This window comes from Ornithorhynchus anatinus, chromosome 3 (genome assembly GCF_004115215.2).
Source record: "Ornithorhynchus anatinus isolate Pmale09 chromosome 3, mOrnAna1.pri.v4, whole genome shotgun sequence".
Taxonomy (NCBI): Eukaryota; Metazoa; Chordata; class Mammalia; order Monotremata; family Ornithorhynchidae; genus Ornithorhynchus; species Ornithorhynchus anatinus.
Genome location: NC_041730.1, coordinates 133,206,287 through 133,218,510, shown reverse-complemented (window position 1 = coordinate 133,218,510; position 12,224 = coordinate 133,206,287). Strand labels below are relative to the sequence as shown.

The window sequence follows — 12,224 nt, the reverse complement described above, 5'->3', positions numbered from 1 at the left end:
TGCTTAACGAATACCATAAAACATTTTCAAATCAAGTAATCAATCAATAATCGAAGGTACAATTGAATTAAATGTGTATACCAAAGTGCTAAGGATGAGTAAAAATAAGTTTCATGTCAGCATTTGCCACAAAAATAGCCTCTCAGGGACTTAGAAAATTAATAATGATGGTATTTAATTGAGCACCTCCTATGTGTCAAGCACCCAGGTATGTTATTTTTGCGCCAGCTCCCAAAGTACTGTCCTGGAGTTCGATCCTTGTCTCTGCTCCCTATTCCTCTCATCTTCTCTTCCCAATCCTCCACCTGACTGGAGAAACTTGGCCCACCTTGAGTACTCTTACCCATCTAACAAGAGTGCTATTCACTCAAGGACAGAGTGATTTTTCTTCACAAGTCTTCACTTGAAAATTGAAAACCTACTGTAGCATTATCCTAAGGACTGTTACTGAACATTTCACAGAACGCCGTGAAACTGTGAGAAATTTCGGAGTGTGCAATGAAAGACTAGTAAAAAAAAAAGGTTACAATTGTAAAGTCAGATCTGCTATGTCGTCTTTCTTGGGATATCCCAGGAGTTTGTTTCTCTAAGAAGCTAAAGAAAGACTGCCCTGTCTTCCATGATATTATATTCTTGGGCATCTGTGAGGACTCTTTTAATTTTTAATTTAATTAATTTGCTATCCTGGACCTTGAAGAATCAGTGTGGCCTAAGAGGAAAGAGCACATGCCTGGGAGACAAAAGATCTGGATTTTAATCCTGGCTCCAACACTTGTCTGCTGTGTGACCTTGGACAAGTGACTTCATTTCTCTGTGCCTCTGTTACCACACCTGCAAAATGGGGATTAAAGCCGTGAGCCCCATGTGGGACAGGGACTGTGTCTAACCTGATTATCTTATATGTGCCCCAGTGCTTAATACAATACCTGGCACATAATAATAATGTTGGTATTTGTTAAGCGCTTACTATGTGCAGAGCACTGTTCTAAGCGCTGGGGTAGATACAAGATCATCAGGTTGTCCCACGTGAGGCTCACAGTTAATCCCCATTTTACAGATGAGGAAACTGAGGTCCAGAGAAGTGAAGTGACTTGCCCACAGTCACACAGCTGACAAGGGGCAGAGCCGGAATTTGAACCCATAACCTCTGACTTTCAAGCCTGGGCTCTTTCCACCGAGCCACGCTGCTTCACATGGCAAGTGATTAACAAATACCATAGAATGATAAGATTTCTAGCTCTCCAAATGGCGTAGTGGAGAGACCATAGGCCTGAGTCAGAAGGTCATGGGTTCTAATCCCAGCTCCTTCATTTGTCTTCTGTGTGACCTTGGGCAAGTCACTTCACTTCCCTGGGCCTCCCTTTCCTCATCTGTAAAATGAAGATTGAGACTGTGAGCCCCATGTGGAACAAGGACTGTGTCCAACCCAATTTGTTTTTATCAACCTCAGCACTTAGTACAGTGCCTGGAACATAGTAAGCGCTTAATAAGCACCATAATTATTATTATTACTATCATAAATGATTATTAAATCTATCATAAATGATTATTAAATCTATGATCCAATTTAATAAAGACTCTCATTTTTCATGGTGTGTACTCCCAAAATAGTGTAAGTAATAGCAACTTGGGGGCAAGAGGGTGGAAGGTGTGTGTGTGTGTGTGTGTATGTGTGTGTGTGTGTTCTAAGATTCGGCATAAAATTTATCCAAGCACCTCTGAAGTACAAGAGCTCCCCTTAAGTAGTTTGGGTTTAGTTTAGTTTAATGATGATTATGATGATGATGATTGTATCTGTTAAGCACTTACTATGTGCCAAGCACTGTTCTAAGCACTAGGGTAGGTACAAGGTAATCAGGTTTTCCCACATGGGGCTCACCGTCTTAATCTCCATTTTACAGATGAGGTAACTGAGGCCCAGAGAAGTGAAGTGACTTGACCAAAGTCACACAACTGACAAGTGGCAGAGCCGGGATCAGAACCCACGACCTCTGACTCCCAAGCCCGGGCTCTTTCCACTAAACCACGTTGCTTCTCTGCTCTGCTCAGTTTAACTCTGTTCATGAAACTTTTAAGGTATCATTATTGCTTCAGAGCTCATTTATTTTTCCTTCCCTCTCCACCCACTGTTCCCTACCCCGTATTTTGTTTCCTAGAGGATCTCCCTTCAGGATCTCCTGTCTCAAGTTGTCCGGCCATTCAAGGAATATGAGCTTTGGGCCCTGTGTCATGAATGTCTGTCTACTCTGCAGAGTTACACAGATTATCCAGGTAATCCTTCACGTTGGAAATTCTGAGGGGGTTCGTTTTCACCAGATGCACTGTCCTCAGAGAGCTTCATAGATCGCTAAACCTCCCTGCTGCCTTATTACATGATTGTGCATTGTGTGTAACTGGCTGAATGGTATTCGTTCATTCATGCATTCATTCATTCACATTTATTGAGCGCTTACTGTGTGCAGAGCCATGTACTGAGTGCTTGGGAGAGGACAGTGCAACAATAAACGGACACATTCCCTACCCACGATGAGCTTACAGTTTAAAGGGTATCAGGGGATGAGCCAGTTTACTGTTGCAGCTCCAATTAGGAAACAGTTAGGCCTAGTGGAAAGAATGCAGGCCTTTGGGTCGGGAGATCTGGATTCTAATCCCCGCTCCACCACTTGCAGGCTTCTTGCATGCTACATGACCTTAGGCAAATCACTTAACTGTGCTTCAGTTTCCTCATCTGTAAAATGAGGAAACTGAAACAGCATGACCTAGTGATGATGATGATATTTGTTAAGCACTTACTATGTGCCAAGCACTGTTCTAAGCGCTGGGGTAGATACAAGGTAATCAGTTTGTCCCATATAGGGCTCACAGACTTAATCCTCTTTTGACAGAATAGGTAACTGAGACTCAGAGAAGTTGAGTGACTTGCCCAAGGTCACAAAGCTGATAAGTAGCGGAGCCGGTATTAGAACTTACGACCTCTGACTCCCAAGCCCGGGCTTTTTCAACTAAGCCATGCTGCTTCCCAGCAGAGAGAGCATGGGCCTGGGAGTCAGAAGGACCTGGGTTCTAAACCCTGCTCCGCCATTTGTCTGCTTTGTGACTTTGAGCAAGTCACTTCACTTCTCTGGGTCTTAGTTACCTATTCTGTCAAATGGGGATTAAGATTGTGAGCTCCATGTGGGATAGGGACTATGTCCAACCTGATTTGCTGTATCTACCCCAGCGCTTAGTACAGTGCCTGGCACATAGTAAGTGCTTAACAAATGCTACCAGTATTAGTAATAATGATAATAATAATGTTGGTATTTGTTAAGCGCTTACTATGTGCAGAGCACTGTTCTAAGCACTGGGGTAGATGCAGTGTGATCAGGTTGTCCCACATGAGGCTCACAGTTAATCCCCATTTTACAGATGAGGTAACTGAGGCACAGAGAAGTTAAGTGACTTGCCCAGAGTCACACAGCTGCCAAGTGGCAAAGCCGGGGTTATTATTATTATATAGGATAATATTATTATTAGTAGTAGTGTAGGATTATTATTAAAATGAGGATAAAATACCTATTCCCCAAGACTGCAAACCCCATGTGGGACAGGGTCTGTGTGCAACGTGATTATCTTACATCTTGGCACATAGTGAGTGCTTAACAAATCCATCAATTATTTTTACTGTCCACACATGATTAATCAGTCAAATTTATTGAGCACTTACTGTGTGCAGAGCACTTTACTAAGCACTTGAGAGAGTACAAGATAACAGAGTTGATAGACATATCCCCTGCTTTTCTTGTGACCAAGATCCACTTTGATCAAGAAAGCTAGGGGCAACATAGGAAGATGCTCATTGTGGAGTAGGGAATGTATCCGTTTATTGTTGTACTGGACTCTTCCAAGTGCTTAGTATAGTACCCAGCTCACAGTAAGCATTTAATAAATATGATTGAATCAATGGATGACGGGATTGAAAGAAAGAGTTTGGCCAAGACGGGAGAAAATTTGCCACAACTTTTGAAATCCTGAACCGAGATTATTTCTCCAAGATCCCTAATCTCTCATTCTTCCTTTCTCAACAACAATAATGATAATAATGATGTGTTTACTAAAAGCAAAGCACTGTACTGAGCACTGGGGTAAATAAGCTAATTAAGCTAGACACAATCCCCATCCCATACGGGGCTCACAGTCTAATGGGAAGAGAGGCCAGGTATTGAATCCCCATTTTGCACATGAGGGAACTGAGGCACAGAAAGGTGAAGTGACTTGCCCAAGGTCACACAGCAGACAAGCGGTGGAGCTGAGATTAGAACTCAGGTCTCCTGACCTCCAGGTCCATGTTCCATCCACTCGGCCATGCTGCTTCTCAATTGATCGGTTATAAGACGTGATCCCTTCCCTGGAGGAGCACACAGCCTAATAGGGGAGACCAGAGACAAAAAGATTTTATAAAAAATGAGAGTATAAAGCGGGGTCTCAGTCTCTTTTGTGAGGTCTCTTGAGAAATCCCCTTTGGAGCTAAGAGTGAGAGCCGGGCCTGACATTCACGCGAACCAGGTAGGAAGGAAGAAAGATATCTATGGGCTTTCTACTCCCCTCTCCTCTCTCATTCTGGACTCACTTGCATTCCATAAAGAAGAGCAAATTAACTTCCCCTTCACAAACACATTTGCCATTCGACCTTGCAGTCTCCGGGTGGTTATTCATTTCTCTTTCATTTTCTTGTTGCTTTCCTTTTGCTTTGGTCTTTGTATGTAGCATCCGAAATGGTTACCTTCCCCTCATTTAATTCAAACAATTGCTTATAATGAATAATGATATTTCAGTAAGCTGGCGTGCAGCATGGCCTAATGGATAGAGCATGAGCCTGGGAGTCAGAAGTATCGTTGATTCATTCACTCAGTCATATTTATTGAATGCTTACTGTGTGCAGAGCATTGTGCTAAGCGCTTGGGAGAGTACAATATAACAATAAACATATAATATAAATAATATATAAAAATAGAGAAGCTGTGCGGCTTAGTGGCACGAGCCTGGGCTTGGGAGTTAGAGGTCATGGGTTCGAATCCCAGCTCTGCCACTTATCAGCTGTGTGACTGTGGGCAAGTCACTTAACTTCTCTGTGCCTCAATTCCCTCATCTGTAAAATGGGGATTAAGACTGTGACCCCCACGTGGGACAACCTGATTACCCTGTGTCTACCCCAGTGCTTAAAACAGTGCTCTGCACATAGTAAGTGCTTAACAAATACCAACATTATTAAGTCACTTAACTTCTCTGTGCCTCAGTTACCTCATCTGTAAAAATGGGGATTAACTGTGAGCCTCACGTGGGATAACCTGATTACCCTGTATCTACCCCAGCGCTTAGAACAGTGCTCTGCACATAGTAAGCACTTAACAAATACCAACATTATTATTATTATAAACAATTCTCTTTCCACAACAAGCTTACAGTCTAGAGGGGGATAGAGACCTTAACAGAAATAAATAAATGACAGATATATACATAAGTGCAGTGGGGCTGGGCGGGGAGGATGAATAAAGGGTGCAAGTCAGGGTGACGAAGAAGGGAGTGGGAGAAGAGGAAAGGGGGGCTTAGTCAAGGGAAGGCCTCTTGGAGGAGATGGGCCTTCGATAAGGCTTTGAAAATGGGAAGAATAAATGTATGTCAGATTTGAGGAGGGAGAGTGTTCCAGGCCAGAGGGAGGCTCAGTGGAAAGAGTACGGGCTTGGGAGTCAGAGGTCATGAGTTTGAATTCCGGCTCTGCCACTTGTCAGCTGTGTGACTGTGGGCAAGTCACTTCACTTCTCTGTGCCTCAGTTACCTCATCTGTAAAATGGGGATTAACTGTGAGCCTCACATGGGACAACCTGATTACCCTGTATCTCCCCCAGCACTTAGAACAGTGCTCTGCACGTAGTAAGCGCTTAACATATACCAACATTATTATTATTATTATTATGTGGGCGAGGGGTTGGTGGTGAGATAAACAAGATGGAGGTACAATGAGAAGGTCGGCTTTAGAGGAACAAAGTGTGTGGGCTGGGATGTAGTAGGAGAGTAACAAGGTGAGGTAGGAGGAGGCAAGGAGATGGGCTGCTTTAAAGCCAATTGTGAACAGTATCTGTTTGACGCAGAGGTGGATGAGTAACCACTGGAATTTCTTGAGGAGTGGGGAAACATGTCCTGAACATTTTTGTAGAAAAATGATCTGGGCAGCAGAGTGAAGTATGGACTGAGTGGGGAGAGACAGGAAGCTGCGGGAGGCAGCAATTAGGAGGGCGATACATTTATCATGACGGGAGAGGATAAGTGATTGTACTAACATGGTAGTAGTTTGGATGGAGAAGAAAGGATGGATTTTAATGATGTTGTGAAGGTGGGATTGGAGGGATTTAGTGATAGGTTGAATGTGTGGGTTGAATGAGAGAGAGGAGTCAAGCATAATGCCAAGGTTATGGGCCTGTGAGGCAGGAAAAATGGTGGTACTGTCTACAGTGATGGGAAATTCAAGGCGAGGACATGGTTTTGGTGGGAAGAGAAGGAGCTCTGGTTCAGACCTATTATGCTTGAGGTGACGGGAGAACTTCCAATTAAGAGATAACTTGAAGGTAGACCTAAGTTCTAATTCCGATTCCACCGCTTGTCTGCTGCGTGACCTTGGGCAAGTCACTTTACTTCTCTGGGCCTCAGTTACTTCATCTAGGAAATGGGGATTAAGACTGTGAGCCCCATGTGGGAAAGGGATTGGGTCCAAACCAATTTGCCTTATTCCACCCCAGTGCTTAGAATGGTCCCTCACACATAGCATTTAACAAATACTGTTATTTTTATTACTATTATGCTCACATTGTACTTGAATACTGGTAAACGTGTTTTGATGCTTGTTTTCCAGCATATTTATGCTTAGATTCGGTACTGATTGATGCAGATGGAAACGTCCTCTTTGATACCCCTAAAGAAGGAGGTAAATAATCACAGTTTGGCTGTTTGGGTCATTTTTCAGAGATTGATGGGACCAAGTAAATATTTTCTCATTTGGTTTTATTCCTTAGGACCATACAATTCATTTTATCTGGCTCCCGAAATCGAAGAGGAGAAGGTAGTTACTGAAAAGGTAATTGGCTCTGCTGTCTGGCTACGTGTGTCTGTTGCAATCTTTCTCTGAACAGCTGCAGATATTAAAAATCAGAATCTATTCCCTGTCGACCTGCCCAACTTTGCTGCCTTAACTCCATCCCCTTAAAAGTCAAAGAGGGTGTGGGCTAGGAATGGAGGGGACGGGAAAAGAGAGAAGAGTGTGCTATCAGCGCAGTTAGATTACACTTCAAAGAAAAGGGAGGTTGAGAGCTGTTGCATTTTTCACCTTTAAAAATTCAATATTGGGATCAAATGGACTTATTATACAAGCATGAAATATTCATAGACACATAGACAAGACCCAACCGGTTTTAACTCGCTTTGGGAGTCAATCAAAAATGCCACTTTCCAATGTGTGGATCGAGGCTTTCTCTCTTTCTCTCTGTCTCTCTCTCAGTCTGTTTGATGGCTTATTTCAGAAGTTTTCTGATCTCAGGGGAACATCAACTGATCTTAAGGGATTCTGCCATTTTGGCCGCTTCAGCATTCATTCATTCGTTCATTCAATCGTATTTGTTGAGTGCTTACTGTATGCAGAGCTCTGTGCTAAGTGCTTGGGAGAGTACATTTCAACAATAGACAGTCACATTCCTGCCCACAATGAGCTTACAGTCTAAAGAAAGGGAAACAGACATCAATACAAATAATAAAATTACAAATTTTACATAAGTGCCGTGAGGCTGGGTTGGCGGGCAGGGAGAGCTAAGGGAGCAAGTCAGGGTGACACAGAGGGAGTGGGAGATGAGAAAAAATGGGGTTTAGTCTGGGAAGGCCTCTTGGAGGTGTGTTGTCAATAAGGCTTTGAAGTAGGGGAGAGTAATTGTAGGATTTAAGGAGGAAGGGCGTTCCAGCCAGAGGCAGGATGTGGACGAGGGGTCGGCAGCGAGACAGACGAGGTGGCGGCACAGTGAGAGGCTTAGCACTAGAAGAGCTAAGTATGCAGGTTGGATTGTAGTAGGAGAGAAGTGAGGTGAGGTAAGAGAGTGCAAGGTGATGGACTGCTTTAAAGTCAATGATAAAGAGTTTTTGTCTGATGCAGAGGTGGATGGCAACCACTGGAGTTTTTTGAGAAGCGGGGTGAAATGTCAGCGGCCTGTGGGGAAGCAAAATATTCTTGACTTGTCCTCCTGTGGTTTCAGGGGAGACAAGGTGGCTCTGGGAATCAGGAGACCTGGGTTCTAGTTCCATTTCAGTCTGCTGGGAATATGCAATCAGCACCATCCCCCATACTGTAAATTCACTGTGAGCAGGGAATGTGTCTGCTAATTCTGTTGTATTGTTCCCTCTAAAGTTCTTAGTACCATGCTCGACATTCAGTAAGCACTCAATGAATATAATTACTGATTGATTGGTGAATATTAATAATGATCATAATTGGGCATTCACTAGGCATTTACTATATGCCAAGCACTGGGCTAGATAATAGTAATGACATTTGTTAAGCGCTTACTATGTGCCAAGCTCTCTTCTAAGTGCTGAGGTAGAAATAAGATTTTCAGGTTGGACACAGTCCCTGTCCCACATGGGGCTCACAGTCTTAATCCCTATTTTACAGATGAGGTAACTGAGGCACAGAGAATTTAAGTGACTTACCCAAGGTCACACAGCAGACACCTGCCAGAATAGGATTAGAAGCCAAGTCCTTCTGATTCCCAGGCCTGCATTCTTTCCATTAGGCCACGCTGTTTCTCAATCGATCAAAAGCATTTGCTGGGCCCCTACCTGTGGCTTTCACTCAGCGTTTGCTGAGCACTTATGATGTCCAGAGCACTGGATTGCATGCTCCCAAGGGCTGAGTACAGTGCTCTGCTCAGTAAATGCTCTGGATTGATTGGCGGAGTTGAGCTATTTATGCACATATCTGTAATTTTTTTATATTAATACCTGTCTCTCCCCCCCAGACCGTAAGCTCATTGTGGGCAAGGGACGTGTCTGTTTATTGTTGTACTGCACTCTCCCAAGAGCTTAGTACAGTGCTCTGCACACAGTAAGCGCTCAATAAATACGAATTAATTGATTAATTGCCAGAAACACCTCCAGATATTGAACTCTCATCGGAAACTGAAAATATATTTATAATGAACATTGTCAGTTTCTAGAGAAACCAGAAATCTTTTTTTTAACTTCATAAGATTCAAATTAGAAAGGAAATGAAATTAAAAAGGTCAGTCCTAAGGGCTGCTGTGGAATTTTTATACAGTACAGTTTTGACCAAGCCGTTTTATATGCTGAGGTTGCATCACTTAGCAAACTGGTGTACAGAAAATTCAGAGCAGTGATCAACATTTCTGGTGGAAAGATCATGGGACTGGAAGTCAGGAGACCTGGGTTCTAATCATTCTTTCATTCATTCATTCAATCATGTTTATTGAGCGCTTACTGGGTACAGAGCACTGTACTAAGTTCTTGGGAGAGTACCATATAACAATAAATGGACATATTCCCTCCTCACAACAAGATTTCATTCTAGAGAGGGAGATAGACATTACTAGAAATAAGTGGATGACAGATATGTACATAAGTGCTGTGGAGCTGGGATGTGAGATGAATAAAGGGAGCAAGTCAGGGCGACACAGAAGGGAGTGGGAGAAGAGGAAAGGGGGGCTTAGTCAGGTGAGGCCTCTTGGAGGAGATGGGCCTTCAATAAGGCTTTGAAGTCAGGAGAATAATTGTCAGATTTGAGGAGGGAGGTTGTTCCAGGCCAGAGGCAGGGCATAGGCTAGAGGTCGGAGGCAAGATAGACGAGATCGGGGTACAGTGAGAAGGTTGGCATTAGAGGAGCAAAGTCTGAGGGCTGGGCTGTAGTAGGAGAGCAGCGGCTCTGCCACTAGCCTGCTGTGTGACTTGTGTCCCAGTTTCTTAATCGGCAAACAGGACATAAAATACTCGCTTCCCACCTACTCAGACCATGAATCCTGTGTGGGACAGGGTGAGGCAGGAACTGGATCTGCTGATTTTATATCCATCCCAAGGCTTGGCCCATCGTAAACATTTATTAAATATCACCATTACCACATTACCACTGTGTCTAGTCTGATGAGCGTACATCTACCCCAGTGCTCAATACATTCTTCGGCACAGAGTAAGTGTTTAACAAATACTGTAAGGATTATTCATAGAGTTCAGCAATAATATAGTCATGGTATTTGGTAGAAAGCTTAGGATCATGTCCCACATCCTCCCCCCATCTCTGTGATCTTAAGCAAGTATTTTAATCTCTCTGTGCCTCAGTTTTCTCTCCTGCAAAATAAGGAAAATAACTCTTGACCTGCTCCTAACCTGCAGGAGCCCAACCTCAGTGAAAAGACTTTCAACTGCACCGAATCCTGCAGAAGAAAAATGTTTATTAAAACATAGGTTCACAACAAAGGGGATGTTAAGCATATTTAAGAACGAGATAGAAGAGCCTCTTTCTAAACTTCATCTCTTTCCTCTCCCTTCACCCATCCACAGGCATCTGTTTATTGCGTGGCTGCGATTCTGTGGACCGCAGCGAAATATAACTTTCCGCTTAATCACAAACTGGCGTTGCCAAGGAAACTTAAGCGGCTTCTCCTGGACATGGCCAAGAGCGACTCTGATGAGAGACCATCCATCGCTGATGCAATTAAGGTGATTTGATTGATCATGTAATCCAATATTATTTAATCAAATCTAGAAATCCAATCAAGAACAAATAAATCGGCTCTCAGGAAGGTAATGCAGGGTTTAAAGGAGCCAGGATGAGTGCTTGAAAGGAAATGTGCATAAAAATCTGAGTGAACTCTGATGACTAACAAGAGTAAATGTGTTCCATGTTGTTTTCCTCCTTCGTTTTCAACTTCTCAGTTTAGGAATTCGATTTCCTCACTGCTCAGACAGGGACACTGTGGGTGCCTTGGAGTTTCTCAGTTCAAAAGCAGCTGGGAGGCAGGGTGGTCTAGTGGAACGAGAATGGATTTAGGAGTCTGAGAATCTGAGTTGATGATGATGATAGTGATGATAGTGGTATTTGTTGAGCGCTTAATATGTGCCAAGCCCTGTTCTAAGCGCTGGGGTAGGTACAAGCTAAATGGTTTGGACACAGTCCCTGTCCCCAGAGGGCTCACAGTCTTAATCCCCATTTTACACACAAGGGAACTGAGGCACAAAGAAGTGAAGTGACTTGTCCAAAATCTCATAGCCCTTGCCACTTGCCTACTGAGTGACTTTGGACAGTCACTTAACATTGGAAGCAGCGTGGCCTAGTGGCAAGAGCACGGGCTTGGGAGTCAGGGGACGTGGGTTCTAATCCTGGCTCCGCTGCTTGCCTGCTGTGTGACCTTGGACCAGTCACTTCACTTCTCTGGGCCTTAGTTACCTCATCTGTAAAATGAGGATCAAGACTGTGAGCCCCCTATGAGATAGGGACTGTGTCCAACCTGATTACCTTGTATCTACCCCAGCACTTAGAACAGTATTTAGCACATAGTAAGTGCTTAACAAGTAACATCATCATCTTCATCATCATCATCTCTATTCCTGTTTTCTCACCTGTAAAATGAGCAAGAAATTCCTGTTCTCCCCTCCCCTTTATAAGGTGAGCCCCATGTGGATGAGGGACTGGGACTGGCCTAATGATCTGGTCTGTGTCTGACCTCAGTGCTTGACACATAGTAAGTGCTTAACAAACACCACAATTATTATTTGTATTTGACCAAAGACCCCATTCTACCCTCAATCGATGGTATCTATTGAGCAGTTACTATGTTCAGAGCACAGTACTAAGCGCTTGGGAGAATACAATGATAACAGAGTTAGTAGACATGTTCCCTGTCCACAGTGAGCATCCAGTTTAGAAGGAGCTGACAATTTGCTTTTAATGCCATTTAAATACCATTAAGTACCATTTTTTAAAAAAAAAACCTGTTACAGATGTTTGAGGGACTGGCCCCTAGGCTCTCCAGCTCACCAGTGGATAGTTACCGGAAGTGTAATCACTCCAGTTCCACTACCTCTTCATCATCCACCTCCCTCCAGTGTATCCCAGGAAACGAAGACTCGATACAAAGATGTTTGAGCAGCCAATCTAGGGTCCTCTCCTGGGGACCCCTGCCCAAGACACCAGCAGTATC

The 12,224-nt window shown here is 43.6% G+C and overlaps 1 protein-coding gene across 6 annotated transcripts in view; it reads left to right on the top strand.

Moving 5' to 3' along the window:
• The window catches only part of KNDC1 (kinase non-catalytic C-lobe domain containing 1), a 164,909-nt gene that overhangs the window by 53,574 nt on the left and 99,111 nt on the right, over positions 1-12,224 (top strand). For all 6 annotated transcript variants that reach the window (XM_029061503.2, XM_029061499.2, XM_029061501.2 and 3 more), the window contains exons 7-10: positions 2,157-2,271; positions 6,887-6,958; positions 7,047-7,108; positions 10,585-10,743. In XM_029061503.2, coding sequence (XP_028917336.1) covers positions 2,157-2,271; positions 6,887-6,958; positions 7,047-7,108; positions 10,585-10,743 — 408 coding nt within the window. The remainder of the gene's footprint in view (positions 1-2,156; positions 2,272-6,886; positions 6,959-7,046; positions 7,109-10,584; positions 10,744-12,224) is intronic.